The sequence below is a fragment of the Dermacentor albipictus genome, chromosome 6 (assembly GCF_038994185.2).
Source record: "Dermacentor albipictus isolate Rhodes 1998 colony chromosome 6, USDA_Dalb.pri_finalv2, whole genome shotgun sequence".
NCBI lineage: Eukaryota > Metazoa > Arthropoda > Arachnida > Ixodida > Ixodidae > Dermacentor > Dermacentor albipictus.
In genome coordinates, this window is record NC_091826.1 from 4,808,816 (window position 1) to 4,833,223 (window position 24,408).

A 24,408-nucleotide genomic window follows, 5' to 3' on the forward strand; every position below is an offset into this window, starting at 1 on the left:
GGTAAGAAAAACAAAACAGCACAGACGCAGAATGAGAAATGCCAGATAGGGCACACTAAAAAAATTGAAGTACACAAGGTTGCCTAGCAACCGTGCTCTTTTTTTCAAAGCAACACAGGTGGTTTACTTATGCAGGAGTCTCCTGCTACTAGTTGGCTTAGTATGTTGGTAAAGAAGAGTGCCGACATAGAATGATGCAAGCACAGGTCTCATATTATGTCCTCTGTTTGTGCCCTTATCTTTCAACAATGCTTCTACACGATCTTGTCAAGCTTGCTCCATCCACCAGGGCGCGTAGCCCATTAAAAGCAGCATGAGAACATTGTATACTGAGTGTGCTATTGAATTCATCACAACCAGCTACATCACATGAGAAGCATTCAATTATGATCTAACCCAAAGGCGTAGAATTCTAAGAAATCAAAAAATTAACTATATTATCAATGAAACTTCTATTATTTTTTGTTCTTTTACAGCACCAGAGCAGTAGTCAAACCGAACACATAGCTGAAAGTGTGTGCTGGTCTAAAGCACCAGCACACACTTTGGATGTGCATTCAGGGGGCACCTGTTGCAACATGCACTTGCATTAGGCCTCCCAAAACTGCAACACACATACGCTTTGTGGCACACCATCCATAATGCTATGTCCAGCGATGCATCACATTCTTAGCTTAAGAGGTTGGCATCTCGGTTAATGCCACTGGTCACCGCTCAAAAAAGCTGAACGGAGAAAAAATGCCACATGCACGAAAGCAATCTTTTGATCACTTTTCGCAGCACTGGTACCAGAAAGACCAGCCATACTGAGAGCGAAATTCCATGCGCAGTAAATGAACAAAGGGGCTGTGAGGACATCCTTTCGTTGGTGTCCACTAGGCACGCGTCTAGGCTTTGCCACTCCCACATTGCCTTCGATGATTGTTTCCACGATGATGTTGATTATGGCGCATCTGCAAAGCACCTCACTGTTGCCCTTCTACACAGCACTCTGTTTTTGATCGGTTACCACCAGTTATCATAAGCACGTGGCAACCCATGGGAGTTCTGAACAATCTGGACAGTACACTTATCTGTTTTATGGGGTGCTTGCCAAGCCCTAGCCAGTGTACTGCAATACGTGGGCTGCTGCATGGATTCGAAGAGTGTGCAACTATGATCAACATGAACGTGTGCGGACTCTGGATGGCCAGTGTTTGAGGAAGACAGACAGAGAGAGAGACAGAGCGAGAGTCCAGTCGCATGCTGCAGTGAAGCTTCCCAGACAGAGGACAAAGAAAGCGGGACATGCTCATCCTTGGACACAAAGCCGTGCAGCGACAGCCATGGGAGAAAATAAGCCGCCACCGGCGCGCCGCATCCCCGCCACTACCTTGGCACTGCCTGCCAGGACGGAGCTCAGCTGGTGGCATGAGGCAGGACGGGCCAGGGGCACTGCCGATGCTGGCGGAGGATCCGGCACTGAAAGCTTGCGGCTCGCCGCCTCTGCTGAAAAGGTGCTCCGCACAAGACTGCCGCCACGCACGCTGGCAATGGTTGTCACGCCCTGTGCCATGATTCGGCGGCCTGATGCACGAAATGACTGCTCCATCTCGCGCCCCAGCAGTGCCGCTTCAAGGCGCTCAGTGTCCAGTGATGCCCCGACTTTCCCACGAGGTTCCAGTGCAGCAGAGACAGCACTGATGATGCTGAGGTCGCCAGCTGACAACGACCGTGCAGACGCCACCAGCTGGCGCGAGTTGCGGCGCGCAGGTGGCGGCAGCAGCTCAAACGCACTTGGTGCAAACACGTCACCATTGGCAACGCACGCTGGGATCGGCGTAAATGATCGCGGGGGGGACACAAGGATGGTGGGGCTCTGGGGGCTGCCCCTGACCAGCTGCACCAATCGAGGAAGCTCGTTCAGCAGAGGGGGGTGCACATGACCTCCTACCTGCGGCGGCAGCTGAGCATCCGTCGCTGCTGCTCCACTGGGTGCCGGCTGGGGGGGTGGTGCTGAAACCTGCGCCTTCAACAGAGACGTCTTCGCTGCTGCACTTTTGTGGTGTACCGAAGCCTTCAACATAAGCCGTATTAGCAGATTATGCTTGTGCAATAGCAAAACGCTTATCATGGGTGTTAAGCCAGAAAGGACATCCGACAATAAGGGCATTCTAAAGGAAATCATGTCAAACCTGCCAGAGAAAATCCTTTCTCCAGAGATAATCAACAATTTTTCTTTCAAATGAAATTTTGAAAGAAAACCTTACCACTCATTTAATGCTGCTCTTAAGTGTCCCTTCATTACAAAGGTCTCTAGTTGAACACGCCAATTTTTATATGCATAAGCATCTCTATGGCTACCCAATGAGCAAGGAACATCCGTCCATCTGTCTGTCCTGTAAGATGATTGCTATCGAGATTGGGCATGCAGGAGTGAGCGAATGGACCTTTATGCTGCCTCTTGCTTCAACAAAACTAGGCGGTGAGAACACAGCATGCATGAAGCTATTGGTACTACCCACACTGTGTTCCCATTGCAAATCGCTTTCAAGATAGGGGCCCGCGGAGCCGCGCCATATGCAGCAGCAGCCAGAGTATGGTTGGGCCACGGTTGAGAATGGTTCGATGCGGATGGATAAAGCACTGAAGAGTGATAATGGCTTATAATGATCAGAACTTCATCAGCACACCTGGCACCACCACCTGCAGTAGTTTGCTTGCCTCATGACTTCACCTTGAGCCGCCGTTCACAGCACTTCGTGTCGCCGCAACACTGTCATTTATGCTGATCAGATCACGTTTCATAACCTCGATAATGACACCGGGCTGCATGGAGGTGAGCAAGTGGCACAATGCGCACACATACTAAGACAACTTCAAGAGGATTTTCTGCGTAACTTTTTTTTCTAGAATGTATGGATTCTTAAGGCTTATAAGTGGTTGACTGCTTGGGGAAAAATACAGCTTTCAAGTTCAACGAAGTCCCACATTCTTACACAATACACTGTATTAGTAAGGTCCATCTAACATATTACTGCCGAGCTATAGTCCTCCCAGAAAAAAAAAAAACGACCTCCTAATGATGTCACCAACTTCGGGAATTCACCTAAGCCTTCCAACTTTATATTTCTAAGGCATAATGTAATAAAAAAATTGTTACCAAACCCATTTCAAACTGAATGCTGTTAATGTGATTGGCATTGCAAAAGTAGAGCAACACCATATTGACAAACTCTTCACTTCTATATAGCAGACTTGTTCAATTTTTCAATTATCCGACATCCTACTCAATGACCGCTCTGGTCCCGTTCACTTCCCGTCATTTCTTTCTCCTCACTTGGCTGCTTCCAATGCTGATTTTTTTCACTTCTTTGCAGCAGACTTGTTCAAATTTCTGTTATCAACTTCTTCTTGACTCTTGCTCCCCTTGCCTATCTGGATGCCTATCCAGTGGCACATGCCCAGTCTGGAAGATTAGCGAACAATGTTCACACGTGCAGTAGTGCTTCGTGCCCTGTTGCGCCCAAGTCGTCTGCTCGGGCCCCCTTCCCAATGGCCCAGTTGCACACATCCAAAGGACCGAAGTTGTCTCTTCCCAAATTGCCTACTCAGGCACATGCCCAGTGACCCAGATTGGCACGACAGAGGATGGACATTGTTAAGAAAAATGCGTGAAATGCGTCAATCCAACTATGTATAGGTCGTGTTCAGATAAGGATAGACTCAGGGGGGTCTCGACTATTCTTAGTTTTCATACAAATTTTTATATGAGGTGTGAAAATGTCTCTGTGGAAAGGGCTCAACCTTCATTTTGCAAAACTTAGCACGGAATTTTCAAAAAGAGTCATACTTAACCAAAGGTGGAAAAAAGCATTTGAACGACTTCCAGATTTTACATCTTCAAAGGCCTATCACTTTAGAATGAATGCATTGTACCATGCCAAAAGTTGCTTGGTAAATTGACACAACTAGCACTATTGACCAAGAGGAAGTTAAATTTAGGTCACCCACAGTACGTTCTTAAAAAAATGTCCAAACTTTGGTTTTTGACCAACTGTCTCTGATTGACACCAAAGTTCAGGGTCTTTTGAGGCCATCTTAGCTAAGGAGATGAAGTTGAAAAATATTTCTGGCAATTATTAAAAGGTTTCTTGCAAATTAAAAGAAAATGTGCAACTACACCACGTATTTATTTCATTGTAAAATCCCAGAAATGCCAAAATTGCAAGAATTGTGAGAATTGGAACATTTTAGAGACATCTTAAGTAATAATTATGGCCTGCATTTATTAAAATTTTATAGAATACCCACCCAGGACTGGTAAATCTAGTACTGCAAAACATACAAGTTGCATTATTTTAAGTAAGAAAATTGAGCCTATTTTAAGACTCATGTTTTCGTTTAAGACTCATGCTTTTGTTTGTATTCCCGAGAATTGTATTGCGACCGCGGCAGTAGCAGAGCAGTCAATTTACAAGTGCGAAATGTTCAAACCATGTCTGACTGATCGAAGGCACCACTGTAGGTTAAATGAGGCATAAAATTCCCAACTGCCAAGCGCTTAGGCCCGCAGCATTCCTAGAAAAACTACGGGGGTCGGTCCCCCCCCCCCCCCATTTCCTCCCCATAAGCTCTAGTAGAACTGCTGTTCAAAGCTGTAGAAAAGCTGAAGACACCACTGGGAGCTGTCAAGGTTGCCTGCTTTGTGGAAGGCTCAGTGTGGTATTGATGCGGTGGCGCAACTAATCAATTTGAATAGCTACTTGGGAGCGCTAGTTTTCAGATGCCAAGGGACAAGCAGACACGACGAGCGAATGATATGCGAATCTAGGCATCTAGGTAAACGCTGAAAACTTTTCCCTTTTTTATTTTTACGCACAAGTGTTAAGTGCTGTTCAAATTCAGCCAAAATATATTGTGTGCCTAGGTGCTTTCAAGACCGCATGCATGCGTGCGATTCGGGAAAAAAAAGTTAGGCCCATGGAGAATTGACACTATAGCGTGCAACCTATGATGATCAGCAAAACCCATGGTCATCTAAACGATGTGTCTTGTTCTAATAATAAAATAAAAATTGCACTCATTTTTGTTGTAGTAAATAAGAGTGACTCGGATGCATGTTTTTTTTTTCTTGTCTTTTTAACCATGAAACGAGTTTTCAGGGCCGCTGCATCTGTATTCCTACTAGGATATGCTGAGGTAGCAAGCAGGCGAAAGCGCGTACAGCAAGTTTTTTTAGACTAGTTGGCGCATCCTATTTCTGGCATCGATCTCTAGTTACATTAGCTATCTAAAACACTCCCTGTGTACATGAAAGTGCATCAGCCTAGTGGGAAAGTGCAATCACACCACTGCAATATAGGTCCCGAATATTTTAATTTTCACTTAAATTTTTATTCTATAAAAAAATCCTTCTATGCCGCGTTACTGCAACTACTTTTGTAACAGAGATGTTCTGTCACATACAACAAATCTTAACTGAGGCAAGGTGCAGAAATCTTGTTATCGAATCGCAAAACGTTGCAAATTTTAAAAGTGCGTTGTAAAGAGAACACAGTGTTATAGATGTTAACCCTTTTGCTCTGCATCATACCACCTCTCACCCGCAATTAGGGCAATCTGAACTTATTTAATCTTTGCTCGACAATGCGTGACAAAGACGGTTATTTGGACATTTTTTAAGGTCCTTTGGATTAAGGGTTCAACTTCAACTTTTTTTTTTATTCTGTTGTTTGTTAAGTGCTACACAATTTACAAAATATAGCGCTAATTGCTTGAAACTGGATGGCAAATTAGAAAAAAGAGGGCATGAAAAGTAAGGTTGGCACCTAATCTTTTTCTTGAAATAAAGCAAATTTCCAACTTCTGTAAAATTACCTGAGGACCTTGCAAAAATGTGCTGCTATACTATGTTACACTCTATAGTCTAAAAGTACTGAAATTAAAATAGGAATTTTGATCCACTTCGGTGTTCAATGGCGGAGGTAATTAGAAGGTCAATGGCGCACTTATCCTGATTCGGTTTATAAAGCGATGAACTACACGGTGGCTGGACTTAATTTCAATAATGCACAGGCAGCCCGAGCATTATTGAAATGCGGGGTTATTTATAAGCTATCACAAGGCTAGTAGAGGTTGACTAACTTATCATTCGGGACTAATTTATCATTCGCAATATGGGCTGAAAGGGAGGATGTGAAGAAGTCATATGAAAGTGCAAGAACCACAGCTTCAGGTTCAGGATTTCTGAAAGAAGTTATTTGTGTTATCTACAGCCAGTAAAAATCAGTCGAGCAAGCAAGTTTGGCAAACTGCAGATTCACAGATCCTTCCATTTCTGTGTTTACGCACCAAGCTACGTACAAGGAATTTCGTTGGTCAGATTTCTCATTCTTCCACACATGGGTTGTCTGGATGCCTTGCACATGCCTGACACCTTTCCATTCTTCTTTCTTCCTTTCTCTGAAGGCTTCTACTTCATTTTCCTTCAGGTGCAATAAAAAGCATCTTTGAGTTTACCAGCTATAATGTTCGTAAAATCGCTAAGCCTATCCAGAAGCACCAAAGGCTATGCTCCTAAATATTGCAGCCATGTCCAAAAGAAGCCATATTGTGAGCTACATTCCACATAAGTACGTGGAATACTTAAAGTTGCATTTTAGATTTGAATTGAGAGTTGCTATTTTAGCACGGTGCTGCTGCCATCAAGCTCAAACAAATTAAATTCATATTGCCTTAATTCCATGCAAGATGGAATCTATACCATCGCAGGTGGTATAGATGTGGAATGGATTGGAGCCAACTTTATTTATGCCTGCAGTTGGGCGCTTGCATGCCCCGACGAGGGCCTACGTCATCTACGAAGTCGCCATTACTCGGCGCGGGTCTCCGCTCACGTAGATGGGTCAGCATGTAGAAAACTGTGTTCTCTATACCATGCGTTTTTAAAGTGTGCAACGTTTTGCAACTTAATAAGGAGATGTTTGCACATTGTCTCAGTTAAGATTTTGTGTATGTGGAAAAAACATGTGAGTTAGAAAAGTAGTCACAGTTCCACAGTGTAGAAGTTTTTATGCCCGATATACAAATTTAAGTGATAATAAAAAAATATTTGGGGCCCCTTTAGCGACTGTCCTTATCTGAACCTACCCAGCTGGTTCATCCACCGTAGTGGTGTCATCGGGCTTTCCCACTAGGCTGGTGCATTGTTCATGTACATGGGGAGCATTTCAGACAGCAGACTGTTACAGTTACAGCGACTGTTATAGCGCCTCAAACACGATGTGCCTAATCGTTATGTTTGTCGACATGCAAATACTTGTCCATCGCGTCTGTACCACGACATTTTGCGCCAGTGAAAATCCTACTTATCCTAAGTTCACCGCCTCTACGCCAGGGAGTGGTTTCTCCCCAAATTCCTGTGTATGGGTTGACCAGTGTGTTGACCCGATGTTACCTAAGCTGCCCACCTCTACACCAGTGAGTGGATTTTCTCCATATTCCTCTACATGAACTGTCCATTGTGCAGACAAGGCCCTCTACCACGAAGCGCGAGAGAATGCCATTGCCCAGATGGTGTAGGGCATAAGAAGGCCAGCGAGATGCTACGGACACCTTCTGTGCCCTTGCGTGCAGGAGTACGCACGCCGAACATATTTGTATTTTTTGTCTTGGAGTGCACCGCTCACACGTAACAATGTATTAAACTTCTGTCATTTGTTTTTACATCATCTCGTCTTCTCTGCCGAACCCTCTTCAATGGCCAATCTGGTTCGAGCTCCAAGGAGACCCTGTTGAAGGTCGCCGAAACCCCGTCCTCATAACAACCGGTACCAGCTCATAAGAATTGGTAGCAGTCGTAAGAACTGGCAAGCAGCAGAGGGATATGGATCTAAGAGCCTCGTCAACCAAGCCACAACTGAATGCAACATTTGCGATTGTCTACGCTGGATTCTTGGCTGCAAGGTAGTGAGTGTGGGACTTTCTCTGCCGAGTTTTGCCAGGTTCTGTTGAAGAGAACAAAACGGGTAATTGGAATTATTGTTGTCACTTAGTTAAGTTAGGGCAAGATAGCTGTGTACAACAGAGCAGCACTGAAAACAGCCATGAATCTGAAGTAAGGTAAACCACAGTTGGTAAACCAGAGTTGGAGCTAGCAAAGGAGTTGCAATCGGATGTCACTGACGCACTCCGAAAACCACAGTTGATTGAGGCTATTTTTGCTTTAGAGGCTGAGAATCATGACCTTATGGAATGCCTGGAGATCATTAGAGAGAGGGAGACTGCAAAAAGTCAGGCAGAGGAACGTAGAGAACAGCAAGAGTGTGGGGAAAGGAAACACGCACTTGAAATGAAGCGAGTTGAGCTAGAAATGGAATGTGCTTGAATAGCAGGTAAGAGGAGCGAAGGAAACAGTGCAGGAGAGCATGTATCGTTAAAGATGACAGAGCTAATGCGGCCATAAAGCGGACATGCAAGAAGCAAGGGTTCTCCCACGAATCATGGCCGCAGAATCTGCCCACAAGGTTACCGGGCGAGGCAATGCATGTAATAGCTCGCTTAACCAGAGAGGAAGCTGTGGATTATGATAAGGTAAAGTCCCGTTTGCTGAGGAAGTATAGGCTGCTAGTGGAAGTATTCCAGCGGCAGTTCCGCGAAACAGAAAAGGCTAGGAATAAGTCCTATACAGAATTTGCACATAAGCTTATGTCAAACATGGAGGAATAGCTCAAGGAACAAAAAGTCTATAGTGATCACGCAAAGGTTGTTCAGTGCTTTGCACTTGAACAATGTTACAATCGGTTACCTGAAAATGTGAGGTACTGGGTTCAAGATAGGCCAGAAGTTAGCACGACAGCCAGAGCCACTCAACTAGCTGACGAATTTGTGACGTGTTGGGCTAATGAAGTCAGCGACTGTCGAAAAGGCTATCCCAATTTCAGGCTTGGCGGGCTGAAGCCCAGGCCAAAAAAAAGGAAAGCACAAGCCTATGATTGAGGATAACTCAAAATGTAATACTTCCTGGTTAAGGCAGAGCAGCAAAGAAATTGAAAGTGAGGAAATACATTCTTTGCTACAACTGTCACAAACCAGGGCCCACTGCTTCGCAATGTAACAAGTGTTAAGAACGGCCCAGCTGAGGTGCAAGTTTTGCCAGCCAGTTGTGACAGCGGCGTCAACTTTCTTGGAACGCCACCGTTACGCTCTAGCCTCGTCGCCGTTGTGACTGAATGCGATTAGCGGACCAACTATTGTTACTGAGCCCGCCATTGCCGCCCTGGTTTGCCGCAAGCGGGGGAGTGCTCGCGGGAACGAAGTTCGAGGCTCCTTCCCACGCGCCGTCCAAGACGCAAGATAATGGGCACCCGGCCGCGCTGCGGGGGTCAGCTCGGGGAATAAAAGGAACCTTTCCTGACACAAGCCCAGAGTACTACGAAGTCCATCTGACGTCGGCTCTGGACTGTGAACCTGCGCAGAAGTGTGTGTGTGTGTAAACCGTCCCGCAGAGAGGCGGCTTGTTTACGATGACTGGACGAACGTTTCCGTCACCTTGGGATCGAGGGGGGATCAAGGGGGGACCGAGTGTTTATAAATCGCTGTTGTGTGGCTGCTGAGGGTACTTTCTCAAGCAGTGATGTTAGACTGATGCACTTTCTCAAGCAGTCATGTTAGACTGATGTACTTTCTAAAGCAGTCATGTTAGACTGAGGTACTTTCTCTTGCAGTCATGCTAGACTGATGTAGATACTGTAAATAAACCCACATTCCTCGTTCTCGATGAGAAGCAGTCCTTCCATTCATCAACGTCCTCAGCGTGGATAAGTTGGACGACGGCAAGGGCCAGCGACCTTCTAATTCATGCCGGACTCCAATCTTGACAACGGGTTACGAGCGATGGGATTGAGCCCCCAATCCTGACACAAGGCAAAGGTAGTATTTTTATCGGTCAGTTGCAATGATGAGAACATGAAGCTGCTCGAATCGTACATGCGCGACCTGGAGGTAAACGGGAAACCATGTCGCGTACTGCACGACTCTGTGGCTACCATGGACGTGGTTCACAGCTCTTATGTGGAACCTGAAATGTTCATGGGTCAATGTGCCTGGATTAAGCAAGCTGTGAAAGCTCACAGTGCATGTACTCTGGTCACAAAAGTATCTGTTAGAGGTCCTTTTGGCATGCCTGAGACGGAAGCTGCCATACTGTCTATGCTTTCTCCGCAGTCCCCTTACCTGTTCTCAAGTAGGTTGGATCAGATTCTGTGCAAGAAAGGTCTAATGTTCGGGGAGGCTAGCCTGATGGCACTAACGAGATCAAAAGTTCGTGAGTTAACTGTAAAATTAGTCACGGAAACGGCACTAAGTGAGGTGCATGGCTGTTCGGAACCTCAAAAAGTGGACATCGAGAATGTCGCCGCACTGGAACTGCCAGAGTTTGGATTCACACAGGCAGAGGTCACACTAGTGGCAGCAGCTGAGTTATTGAAAGTGCAGTTGCCAGATTTGTTAGTAGCACCTACGTTGGAAGGCCTCCAGTGGCTGTTAGAGGTAGACAGTTCAGCCATGAAGTTTGAGCAAAACAAGCACCCCAGCCTGCAGAACATTTGAAGCAACCTAAACAAAGGTGTTGCACAGGTAAACTTTCCCGAAGAGATTTCAGTAGTGCTTCCGGGACCTTTAAGAGATGTGCGAATCAAGGCGCTCTGCAACCGAAAGCAAGAAGAATGTGTATAACAACGCAAGATTTCAGTCACTAACCAGGAAAGCCAGCTTTTAAAAATGAGCTTTTAAGCCCAGCATTGCCATTTGTTGGGCGTGTTGGTAAACTGAAGGCATATTTAGCGCCAGCAAACAAGGACGTCTCCCTTCTATGCTTGTTTGCTGGCACTAGATATGCTTTTAAGCCCAGCCATGAAGCAACTACTCAGGAAGGCAACTGCAAAAAAGAAAGCCAAGAACTGATGTTTTGTCTGGACGAGCGGCAGGAAGGGTCTTGCTTCGAAAGGATGACTCTTCACTCATAGTACACACACATGTACTGCGCAGGACATTGATAAAATAGGGATTGTTACCATTTGCACGTGCATTTGTGGTTCCTTCGGTGCAAAAATTATTTACATAATAGCCACCAAAACAATCTTCTAACTTGCTTCCATTCAAACATTCATTCAACGGGACACAAAGAAGATGAGTTGTCAGTGCTTTTTTACTCAAACAGAAAAATGGGACATTTACACTTCACTGAACAGAAGGGCATGTGACATTGATAATCTACAAACTGAACCAGTAAAGTATGTGCTTGCGATGTGTGAAGTGCGCAAATATAGTGTCGTGGAAGGAGAAGAAAGGAAGAGGATAACAAAGAGTGCACATTTGGAGGTGAATCCAGTACTGAATGGAAGACGACGAGGTCGACGAGCTTCAAGCATGCGAACAAGTGGCACAAGATAAAAAAAAAAGGGAAAATGACCCAATTAAGAAAGTGCACAAAGTTCCCAGGGGCCAATCAGGAAAAGACAAATCAACCAGAGTGACAGGAAAACAAGGTGCACTGGCCGAGGAGGGGGAGAGTTCAAGGAAGCGACAAGTTTGCACCCAGCTGCCTGGCCAAGACGCTACCTCCATCTACACATGCCACCAAGCTGCCTGCGTCCCCTCTCTAAGCCGCAGCTGCTCTGCTCTGGTCGTTGGCTCATCCTTCAACTGTATCGGCACTGTGGTGAGACCAACCCCACTTCTTTCGCTGCCTCATTTTAGTCCCCCTGCGTCAAACTGTTGCGTGCACGATCACACTCGTAATTTGCTCCTAACTCTAGTGCTCTGGATACTGTTATAGTTTTTACTGTATTTTGTTTCTGGTTATGAGTTTTTCATTGAGTGGTTATTTTATGTTTCCATTTTCGCTTGTTGGATTAAATGTGTTGTGAGCATTTTGGAAGAAACGGCTTTGTCCTCAATTGAGTTCTCGGAGGCTCCGTCTCAAGGAACTGTCTGCAACAATTAAAGAAAAACATCTGGCCTTTGCTTGCCTTTGCTTCGTGTTGTCGACCAATTCGACTTCGCCCTGCTATCTGCTAGCTGCCTGGTTAGCTCAGATGGTAGAGTGGCTGCCCCGGAAAGGCGGAGGTCCCGGGTTCGAGTCCCGGATCAAGACAAATTTTTCTTCAACTATGAGGCTTTTCTTTCGAGGAACCCGTATGGGTTTCCTTTGTAGCAATTGCTATCAATGGGTGGATGTCTGTTTTTCCCTTTATTCATTACTTCTCTCCACCTTGCGGGTTTCTGCAGAACTACTACGTCAAAAACAACCTGCATCACAGTGCTTAACATAATATCTCCTCTGCTTACACATTCCGCATTCACTCGAATCTAATGCACACTTTTTTTCTGGTAAAACGGATTTAAAAATTGCGTGAAGGTTAGAATTGAGTATGACCCTAAATCTGCGTTACCGTATCGCCATGGGCATTTCAAAATGGCCGCCTTGTGCATGCTTCGAGCCTAGCTGCCAAACCTTCCTCCATCTGCTGCTGTAGTACCATTATATAGGTGTTCTGTGGTAGTACACCGTCCGTCTTCCCATTTTTTGTGTTTGCTCTATCAGCATGAAAGTGCCGACTGCGAAGCTGCGCGATGCCGCAATTAAAAGAAAAGTGATCATGTGTGCAGAGATGGACTGAAATCGGGCCACATCTTGGGCCTTCGAGGTTCCCGAAACTTGCTTGCAGGCGTGGCGCAAACAGGAGAGGCATTTTAGTCGGTAGCTGCTGCATACGGTGCGGCCCCTGTCTTGAAAGCGATCTGCAATGGAGACTCATCTAGGCGCACCACGTTGTTTTCTCATCGCGTAGTTTACACTGAAGCAAGTGGCTACACAAAGGTCAATTCACTCGCTCCTGCTACTGCACTTGCTCACTCCAGCCTTTTCATAAAGAGTTTCTGCAGTCAATGAGTGAGATGTGTTTGTGTTTGCTTGTGGCCGTGTGACGCTATGCTTATTAATTTAGTTAGTAAGCGAATGTTTCAAGCCATTAAACTACTATCCTTACTTTTATTACAACTTTCGACTAATTTGTTATCGCAATTCATGTTTTGCCTTCTGTGTGAAACTGCAACTTTTTCCACTTATAGCAACTTTAGCGTATTGGGGAGTAAAGCTTTACTTTTCCAAATGAGAGAAAGTTGTATCTCTGTATCAAATAATGAAGTGCACAGTACTGTAAAGAACTTTTCTTGGTTTAGGTCATGGCAAACGGTCGCACGTTACAATCAAGGGCGGTTCTTATGGTCACGCAAAAGAGGTGAGCGTTACAATTGAGGGCACGTTAGAATCTAGTAAATATGGTGTTTGCATTACTTAAGAACAGTGCTACCAACACAAGACACAGAAGGAGAATGGGGACGCATGCAGCACTGAACTTACAACTGCATTTATTGGAAAAACATGTTTGCTTTTGGAGCCACACATCGCGCAAGCTCATTATCAATAAAGAGCACTTGTCATTCGTAACCATTGCCTCGTTGTCATACGTAAGAGGCCTGCGGCACAGAAAGGAAGAAGAGGACGATGTGCCCGTATCGGCCCGAACGGCATGAGCCTTGGAGGCGCGTGACCTGAGCTGCGATCGAGGGAGAAATAGCGCTGAGCTGGCATTATCGATGTGGCTGTGGGCCAAGAAGGTTGTAGCGTCAGCGTCGCAGTGGCGACGGGAGCCATGGAGGTTCAGTCAAGTCCGTGGCGCTGGCGATCCAGGGTCTGTCCATCGACCTCGGCAACGTTTGAGCGAGGCTCCTCGTGGTTGCATATATTATTATCTCCGTTGTTCAGCCCTATTTAACAAGCCCATTTCTTTGGAAGATAAGGCTACAGATAAAGCTACAGGAAGATAAGACTACAGAACTAACACAGCCACTAGCTTTCATCGATTTACTTCTCTTGTACTGCTATCAGTGTGAACAAACAGGAGTTCTTGTAGTATTTTGGGCCACTTTTATTCATTTTATATATCAATGATATTACCTCAATCAGTGATTTGCTCACTTATGTGATCTATGCCAATGGCACTAATTTTCTTTATGAGCACTAACCTAGAGAGTCTGACAACTCGAGTTAATAAAACATTGCAGAAATTGCACACATGGAGCAAGCCAAATTCATTAACGATAAATTTAGCGAAAACAAAAGTTGTTCTCTTTCATTCTTGTAAAAACGAAGTCACAACAAATTTGAAGTTGTGCTTTGGTTGTTTTGCTGTCGAGTTTGTTGACACAATAAAAATTCTTGGTCTTATTTTTCATAAAAACATTATCTGGTATTTTCAGTTTAATTATGTTCAGTCACAAGTAACCAAATGAGTCAGCGCACTTGCAAAATTTCATGACACTTTACCTGAACCGTTCAAGCTAATTATTTATAACACTCTTTTTGTCCTATACAAATTTTTGTTTTTTGGTTTGGGGACATCTACAGATAGGAACATTCGCAAGATATATCTGTTACAGAAAAAAAAAAGCACTTCAATACATTGCAAATGTAGATTACCATGCTCACATGCAAAAGCTGTTCACAAGTTTTAACATCATACTAGCATTTAAACTCTGCTATTGGGTATTACTTGTTAAATACAAAAGGTATGTGCATCAGAAACGACACACATTAATAGCTCTTGCTAACCTAAAGGCTAACGTAGGCAGCTACACTTCGAGAAACCAAGGATATTGTTGTATACCATATTGAGGGATGGAAATTGCAATGATGCTACTGGCCCATGCCATTTCACAGCAACTTTTGGAGAAGCCAAAATGCATTTGAGAGCAGTAAAATTGATTTTCAGCGCAGATTTATGAAAGCGATTGCAAACTGTGTATATGGAGCTTTGACTGTGGGCAAGCCATGTGAATGCAAAAAAAAAAAAATAATAATTATTGTCGCTGGTTCGCTACCTCAATTCAAATAGTCCGCATGATCACGCAGTACAATACCATGAACTTCTAGCAGTAGAATTAATTTTGTTGCTTTTTACCACACCAGAAGTATTTATCTCATTTTGCCATTTGCTGTACTTGACTGATATACCTATACCATCAATTTAAAGAACCGCAACATTAGGCCCTGAGGGGCCATTTAAATAAATAAATTCTGGTGATTTACGTGCCAAAACCATGACATTGATTATGAGGCATGCCACAGCTTCGGATTAATTCTGACCGCCTGGGGTCAGAATTAATGCTCAATGTGCACCCCAAGTACGATGCACGGCCGTCACTGCATTTCGTCTCCATTTGAAACGCAGGTGCTGTGGCCAGGACTCAATCCAGCGACCTCAAACTTAACATCGCGAGATCGAATCCCGGCCTACGGCGGCCGCATTTCGATGGGGGCCGAAATGCGAAAACACCCGTGTTCTTAGATTTAGGTGCACGTTGAAGAACCCCAGGTGGTCGAAATTTCCAGAGCCCTCCATTACGGTGTGCCTCATAATCAGAGTGGTTTTGGCACGTAAAACCCGATAATTTCATTTCATTTCAAACTTAACAGTGTAACACCACAGCCACTAAGCAACAATGGCGGGTGAGGGGTCGTTTTGCTTTCGCTAGATGCGCATCACGCGCCGTTACGAAGTGCAGATACCCAAGCACAGCTTTTGACTGTGCAAACTTTGGCTTGCAGGGAATTTTTGTCATGCTCGCATGATTCAGTTAGGCCTAACCAACGCAACTTCCTCAGTATCCAGTGGTGAAAGTTGCTGTTTGGTGCATAGTCAACCAAAGATTAGTAGCAGCCGTGCGGCATTTTCAAAGATATGAAATCGCCTGAACAATGAAATTGGAGGATAGGCAACAAATTGAATGGCGACAACCTTGTTCCCCATGTATGCAAAATCGTGCATGCTGTGTTCGAAAAATTGGGCAAAACACAGTACGGCGTTTAAACGTTGGCTGTCATTTTACACTGGCCATTCAGCAGAGGAGCCCGGGGTCTGGCTCGGCACCACCGCAATCATTCGCTGCCACCTGAAAAATGATGCTGTCCGGTTGCCTATGCAACGGGGCCGCAGCGGCGTGGAAGGTACTGAAAGTAGAAAACAGTCCACGGAAAAAAACAGTGGTACGATCCATGCTTAAGTAGTGGGGTTCTCGTCCACTTACTCTTGGGACAAAGGAACAACAACGCAGTAGTGCAAACAATCACAAGGGCATTTATTGCACCTTTCATAGATCAATGCCTGCTAGCCGAGTTGCTATCCACAAAACATGCCGATGGGCGCGCGACAAATCTAGAAGTCCGACTCACCGCGACCGAATAACGAGCGAATATGTTCGCCCCATGCTGGATCCCAACGCCTGGTCGTTCGCGCGTACGGTCATGCGAACGGTTGCGCGCTCGAAGGCCGCCACGCGAGACAGTTTGCAGAAGCATGGATCAGCGCACGCGCAGGACGTCCACCGCGTTCACCAGTCCGCCCCTCAAGAGGAAGAGCCTTTCTTAACCGTGCCCAAGTAACCCCGCCGCAGCGCAACACTCACGCCATCTCTCGCACTGCGCCTCAACCACTCCGACCGCCGCGGGTGCCAGGCCACGCGGCGAAGCCGTCCTGTGGGAGCTATGTGGTAAAAACTAGATATCGGGGGATGCGCGAGAGTCACACATCCCCACAAAGTGAAGAGGGAAATTTGGCTTGGTGCTGGCGCAGCCACTGGTGCTGCTTTCGATGGTGCAGAGAAACAACGCTTGAGGACTTAGTTTCGTGTTTGAAAGCCCGAGCAACCCTTTCGGCACAGTAAGGACGCAGATTTCTCATATTTTGCTGAAATGTAGCAAGATCTAGCAGAGTTCACCTCTCAGTGCAGTTTGGCGCAACTGACACAGCGGTAGCATCACTGAAATTGCTAGACAAATGATCCACTATGCTCCAACACTACTACTGAAGCACTAAGAGCCGACAATACTGTTTTAGAATATTGCAGCATACGAGATATTAAACACCATTTATTATTTTTGTGCTTTTCAAATTTCAGTCTACAAATATTTGTGTACGAATATATATATACGCAGGAGGTGTGACACTGGTCCAATAAATTATTGTATTTACAGAATCAGTTCTCTGTGACATTATCACCTTCAAATTAGTCCCCTTCAGCATTCACACACTTCTGCATTCGGTGATGCCATTGCTGGTAACAGTTTTGGAACAAGGTTTTTGGAAGGACCTTCAGGAGATTCTCCATTTTTGATTGAACCTCTTCAACTGAGGTAAAATGGGTTCAGTTAATTTCCTTTCCCTTGTCCTCTCGTAGCTTCAACGCTTGTCAAGGAGGGAAGGTGTTGAAGGTCCGAAGTCGGCGCCCCTCGATGATTCGAGTGCACGGTGGCAGCGCGAAGGAAGAGCCGTTGTCCGATGAAGTGACGTTTTATTCAAACACCGAAGCGTCTGTCCGGGTCCAAGCCCGAAGCTCCGCTCTCCACCACACAACAAAACATGACTTTTTAAGCCCTCAGTTGTACAAAGGATTCGCAAACCAGCCAATCACACATGCGAGTTCACATCATTGTAACCAATAGCACAACCACTTTCGTGCCGCACACGGCATTGGTGGAAACAGTGGCACTCTTTAGAAAACGCCAGGGGATAGGATTTCTCAAAGACACGTGCCAGCTCCCTCTCCCCTACGTTGGGCTGCGAGTATCGGCCCCTGATGTCTTCCCTCTTTTCACCTGCAACCGGCCGCCATAAAAGCTGCCGAGAATGTTCCGTGAAATCGCGGATTATTAACTCCATATTCGCCGGACAGCGGGCTACCCTGCCAGTACTGAGAAATCTGTCTCCCGTGCAGCTGTGTGCCGGTTCGCTTGAAATACAAACACCATAATTGGGACCCAATGGCAATAGCACATGAAAGCATTCCTCGGCCATAGCCGGCTAAGTGATAAAGCTACCGACATTTTCACGGGAATCCTTAGCAGGCTCACGTGGATGGCAAACATCAAAGCGGCTGGGCAGCGTCGCGTCGCCCAAATTCTGTGACGGGACATTTGGGGAGCGCGTGGGCATTAGCGGTGGCGGTAACCTCAAGCACCCCCCTTCTTTCATATTCATGCTCGTCTCCCCGAACGCTCTCCTTCAGATTGGCCCTTGTACCCTTTTGTTCCGAGTGGGGGTGCCGTTCTAGTGCCTTTTCTACAGTGCAGTCACTAATCCGCTTTCTCTTCACGCGTGAGTGCTGCCCGCGTCCCCTCTTCGCGGAACCCATATGCGTGCCTCATTTCTGGTTATTGGCCGATACAGCAGGTGTGGGCTCGTCCTACGCACTGCTGTAGTCGCCTAAACTAGGCCACAAAATAACAGCGAGGTCAAGTCCCCAATCTCAAACTGACTGGTTCCCTTTAAGCAAGATTTAACTTTAGGAAATAAAAAAAAGAAGTCGCATGGAGTCAAATCACATGAATAGGGAGGATGCCTAATCACAGTAATGTTTTTGCTGGTCAGAAACTGCTTGACAGATATGGCCGTGTGAGTGTGTGCATTGTCCTGGTGCAACAGCCATCCATCACTCCACAACTGTGACCTTTTTTTCATAATTTTTTCACGAAGTCATTTTAGTACTTAAGTGTAGTAGTAGTGTTGATTAACAGTCTGACCACTGGGAACCCACTCAATCATTACAATTCCATTAATGTCGAAGAAGACAATTAACATTGCCTTGAATTTTGATTTTGCATGCATGCTATTTTTGGTCTTGGGGATCCTGGAGACTTCCACTGCATTGACTGGCGCTTAGTTTCTGGGTCATAGGTAAAAATCCATGTCTCATCACATGTTACAGCAGATAACAACAAATTTGGCATGTTTGCAATGCGTTCCAACATGTCCACACGCACATCTTTAGGGCACTGTTTTTTGTCATCAGACAGAACTTTTGGAACAACCTTTGCGCAAATCTTTTTCATGTGTAATGCTTCGAACAGCTTCCCTATCCAAGTTAACCAACTCCGCCACTGCGCAAACACTTAATCTTCGGTCCCCATGGATCACATCACGAACTTTGGCAATATTTTGGTCTGTAATCACTGATCTTGGGCGCCCAGCACGTTCATTATCTTCCACACTGACGCTTCCCCCTGAAAACCGCTTATGCCATTGAAACACACGTGCACGAGACAAAGTTTCATCTCCATAAGCCACAGTTACGATTCGAAATGTTTCTGTAGCTGATTACTTAAGTTTCACAAGAAACTTAATGTTGATTCGCTGTTCAGTTTTTACATCAGGCATTTTTCCGGCAGAATGCAGTTACACGTGTTCACTCAATGACGCAGCACTCCCAACTGGCATGGTCGGTTCCGTCGAAACTGGGCGCATGAATAGAGGAGGTGTGTGGGATAATGTCAGCAAAACAGTTGTTGCCAACTCCACTCTTTTTTTCAAGCCACATACTTAGTGCCGTTCCTTTTGTGTTACACCTCGTATATATATACATACATACATACATACATATATATATATATATATATATATATATATATATATATATATATATATATATATAGGCAAAGAGGGATTCTTCAGGCTACCTTTCAAACGTAAAGAACTTGAGTGGTGCTACAAGGTAAACAGAACAAGTATTTAATTTCGACAGTTTCGATCGGTGGACCGATCTTATATATATATATATATATATATATATATATATATATATATATATATATATATATATATATATATATATTGTGTGTATTTCATACAGAACATGTATTAAACTATTGATGAATATTGTAGGATCAGTGTTGCAAGAATGTATATTTTTAAACGTCTTTTGCATGCTTAGTTCTATACACATTTTTTGTTATGCCGACATATTTGAGCGTTTGCATTTGCTGTGTGCCATGCACAAAAAGAGCTCAGGTTTCCTTCAAGCAACTTTGTTGCCTATTGCTTGGGCTATCCCGCATCTTCCTGATGTAAACAAACAAATAAACAACGGTAAACAGTAATAAACAATGACCATACATGGGTCTTAAAATAGGCTCAATATTCCAAAACTTTAAATAAAATAATGCAACATGTATGTTTTTGCAGTGCTAAATATACCAGTCCTGGGTGGGGATTCTATAAAATTTTAATAAATATTGGCGATAATTATTACTTAAAATGTCTCTAAAATGTTCCAACTCTCAAAATGTTTGCAATTTTGGAGGTTTGTCAGAAATATAGTTCAGCTTCATCACCTTAGCTAAAATGGACAAAAAAAAAACCTCGAGCCTTGGTGTCAGTCAGAAACAGTTGCACTAAAATCGAAGTTTAGCAATTTTTCAAGAATATATTGTGGGTGACACAAATTTAACTCCCTGTTCACCAATGGTGCCAGTTGTGTAGATCTACTAACAAAATTGTGGCAAGGTACAATGCGTTAGTTTTAGAGTGATGGGCCTTCAAATTTATAAAACCTGCAAGTCCTTAACCCTTTCAGACGTCACTTTATCCCTTCGGCTGAAAACTTGCTTTTACCACATTCTTGCTTCTTCAGTATCACAAAAAGTGTACAGCTGCAGAAAAGAATAAAAATTTTCAATAGTTTAGTGAGTTCTGTCAAGTTTACAGAATGTGAACTCCATGCAAGAATTCACTACAGGGACATCAAATATGACAAAATAATCTATTTCGTCTTTTGAAAAGCTTGAAAAGCCCTTATACAGCCATTTCAAAGGTATGCCTGGTACATGATATTGTGAAAAACAATGAGAGGAAGGAATCCGCTGCATACAACATGCTGACAGCGGGGAAAAACACCCAACCATCCACCTTCCCATTCATTTTTCTAAAACATTTTCCCCGTCATTCAAAAATTGCAGCACTATTCCAATCATAAGTGTGTAAAGATGTATGCGACACATTTTAAATAGCATTACTTTCATCAGTGCTTTTGCTGTTGATGCACTATCTTGCTGCACACAATTGTGTACACAGCGTCTGAAAGGGTTAAAATGCTCTTTTCCACCTTTAGTGAAATAAAAAATTTTTTTCAAGATAATTGTCCTAAATGTTGCAGAACAAAGGTTGATTTCTTTCTACAGAGACATTTTCTTCAGCTCATATATAAAATTTTGCTGTAAGCTAAATATAGTCAGACCTGTCTTAGTCTGTCCTTATCTGAACACCCCACCCTGCACAAAATTTCTTACTTAGAACAGCCTAAATGCAAGTTGATCTTATGAAGAAAGGGGCCCCAGGTTTGGTAAACTTGAAATTTGGTGTAAAACAAAAATGTCACAAAACTTCAAACATGGTGCCTTCCAACAGAGATTAAGTTCTTAGGACACACTTACACAGTGTTGGTATAAAGAGCCAAAATGTTCATGACAGTGCAGTGGAGAGAGTGCCGACTTTGTTGCGGCAACAAATTCCTAGTCACAAATGACAGCAAAATGTGTCATGATCACCGACTATTTATTAGGCCAATTTTTTTTCATTAGGTTTTTAAGTATGGCACATGTCTTAGTAGCAAAAATGAATACATTACTGTTCAAGACATGCACATAGTAAGAATCCTGGGGCTAACAGCAGTTGGATGTTACTTTTGTACTAAAATACAACTGTGTTCTCTGAACGTTGTATTCAATGGGTGAGGGTAGATATCCTTGGAAAACACGAATGGAACACCACTACACTTACCTGACAGAATCAGGAGGGACATTGGGCTCTGGACAAGTGGACATGCCTGGAACCCTGGCCACCTTCAATTCTACAATTATTTAAAAGGATGAATAGCAAGCTAAACTAAATTTTATTTGCGATTATGATATGTATTGGTGTCCACTGACCCTAGTAATTCATTGCTGAAAAAAACACATAATACCATATCTCAATCCTCCTGTTCCAGAGCCTCGCATTTGTGCTTGCAAATAAATATGAGGCTCGCAAAAAAGCAAGGTTTATGTAGTCAGAGATAGGTGATTTTGACGGCATAATATAGCCAGCAGAGGAATTTTATACAGAGCTCTGTAGTACCCAGAGCAGCAATATAACAGTGGTTAGCAGTACCAACAAACAGGAAACAAATTCAATGTGGAACAAGTCGATCTGCTGAAAACATGGAGGGCATACTGTTGTAGTAAAACTTGCAACCCTTTTTTTGCCCCCATGACTCTAAGTGCAAAAGAGACTTGGAACACTATATTAATCCCTATGAAGGGAGGCAATAAGTAACTTAAGAATTGCAGGCCCATTAGCTTGCTTCCAGTATTGTGCAATATAGAATTCACAAAGGTAATATTGAATAGAATTGCGGAAACCGCAATCAAAATATCAGTAGGTTGACTTACCGCGTGGGGGGCTGGACTCGTGTGGGGGCTGACTGGCGCTGCCGAAACGGCCATAACGCTCGCATACTGTGGCTGCTGCGTGACAACCTGCTGAAAAAAAAGGGCTCTCTTGTGGAACAGGCCCCTCTCAAGAGCCCCACCACTGGCATGGCTTCAGCCAACCTTTTTTCACTGTGCGATTATAGTCGTGAAACATTTCAGAAGGGTTGCATGCATGGCCCAACCTCAGGAGAGTGTCCCCAGAAAAAAAAGAAAACACACAAACTCCGCTGCAAACACTCATGCCATGTACCGCATTTCAATTCCACTGGCAGCTCTGTGTCGATGTGGTGCCAAAAATAGGCACAGTGCAAGACTGCAACGGTGCTATAAAACAGAAAGGGGCCAGGGTTTCATCTAGACTGCACCGCGAACCTTGTAGTTGCTGCCTTTCACTTATGGCTAGAAAACTTAGCGAAAAACCCCTGCTTTACACTTGGGTGACACTTCAGAAATATCACACTGCTGACGAAGTTTTTTATTTATTTATTTATTTATTTAGTACATACTGCAGTTGAAAGACGGGTCAAAAAATTAACATAGTGATCGTAACTGTACAAGCTGTACAACATAATACAGCAAGCATTACCACTCAAAGACAAGCACCAACCAACAAACATGATTAAAATACGTAGAAGACAAAAACTACAATACCCTGTAAAATCACTTGTATGAGCACAAAAAAAAAGCAAGCACTCATTAGTTGACGAGTTGTCAAAATATAAAAAAAAGTATGGTGTTATCAACAATGAATACAACATGCAACAATGAAGTTTACACGAAATTATACAGTGAAACCTCGTTATAACGAACAGTTAAAAATTCGGAAATTAGTTCGCTATATCCATAATTCGTAATATAAAATTTCGTAAAAAATACATGCAAGAGGAGCAAAATTCAATCAGAGAAGGCACAGCAACTCGAACGATGCTTACTTGGGTCACGTTCATTTATTTACATACAAAAAACTGCGTTATCGCGGCCTGCTTCTTTGTGTTGATCGCATATCGTATCACGCCCTGTTCCACAGTTTGCAAACACTCAACAAGGGCAAACCCACTGCCCTCAATAGCACTGCACGTTGAATAATCTCGAGCATGGTCTTTAACGTCAGTGCCACTCTTTTTTTCACATTCATCGCCATCACAGCACTACGCACACCCGCGCACCGCACTCGACACGACCACCGAAAGAGCCTCCACACAACGCTACGACGGCCACGCCACTGCTAACACTAAAACGCAAAAGCAACATTCGATCACGCCGCTGCTGAAGCGGCGCTGTCAGCAGTTGTGAGATGCGGACGATTTCTTTGGCTGTCAACTCTCGATGACGACGTGGCATCTGTGGAGCTGTCAGCGCCTGCGAGGTAGTCCTGAACGTTTGCTGCGCCGCACAACACACCTGTAGTGCAACGAAACCTGCTGCCTACTAGTAAAGGGAGGTAGGGCTTGGCGTCGCGAAGTTCGTTATATCCGTTTTATGCCAAACCGCGTTCGCTATAGGAAGTTAAAAATACATGTGTTTGACAAAAATATTTCGGAAGAGTTCGATATATTCAATAATTCGTTATATGCGTGTTCGTTATATCGAGGTTTGACTGTACATGTGTTTTTCAAAGTAAGGAAAGCCACGCTCTGAAAAAACATTTGAAGGCAGTGCATTCGACTCGCTGATGGGTCCCTTAAAAAAACTACATGTGAAAAAGTTAGTACATGTGAAGCATGGTGTCAGGTCATGAGTGTGACCATGTCTGCCTGTTTGGAGGAAATAGGAGAAAGGTATGTAATAGGATTGATATTATACTGCTGAGTGTGGAGCAAGAAAATAAACAGGAGCCTGGCGATAGCTCTACATGGTTCCAAAAGTGGGATGTTAGTACTAGCCATCATTGATGAAGGCGAATCCAGATTGTGATAAGGCGTCACAGATGAATCTTACTGCTCTCCTTTGAGCCATTTCTAGCTTATAAACAACCTTTTTAAAAGGTTATTCTTTTTTTTATGCCTTCTGGTAGCGTCAGCCCTCACTTTCTGGTGGTAGCATCGCAAGACTGACTTTTTGTA

At 44.2% G+C, this 24,408-nt stretch overlaps 1 protein-coding gene across 11 annotated transcripts in view; it reads right to left on the minus strand.

Moving 5' to 3' along the window:
• Wnk (Wnk kinase) overlaps positions 1-24,408 on the minus strand; it is a 540,152-nt gene that overhangs the window by 267,684 nt on the left and 248,060 nt on the right. For 8 of the 11 annotated variants that reach the window (XM_065456128.1, XM_065456129.1, XM_065456127.1 and 5 more), the window contains exons 9-10: positions 22,304-22,393; positions 1,934-2,008 (exon numbers count right to left, since the gene is read on the minus strand). In XM_065456128.1, coding sequence (XP_065312200.1) covers positions 1,934-2,008; positions 22,304-22,393 — 165 coding nt within the window. The remainder of the gene's footprint in view (positions 1-1,933; positions 2,009-22,303; positions 22,394-24,408) is intronic. The other 3 variants (XM_065456126.1, XM_065456132.1, XM_065456131.1) reach the window with 3 other exon arrangements.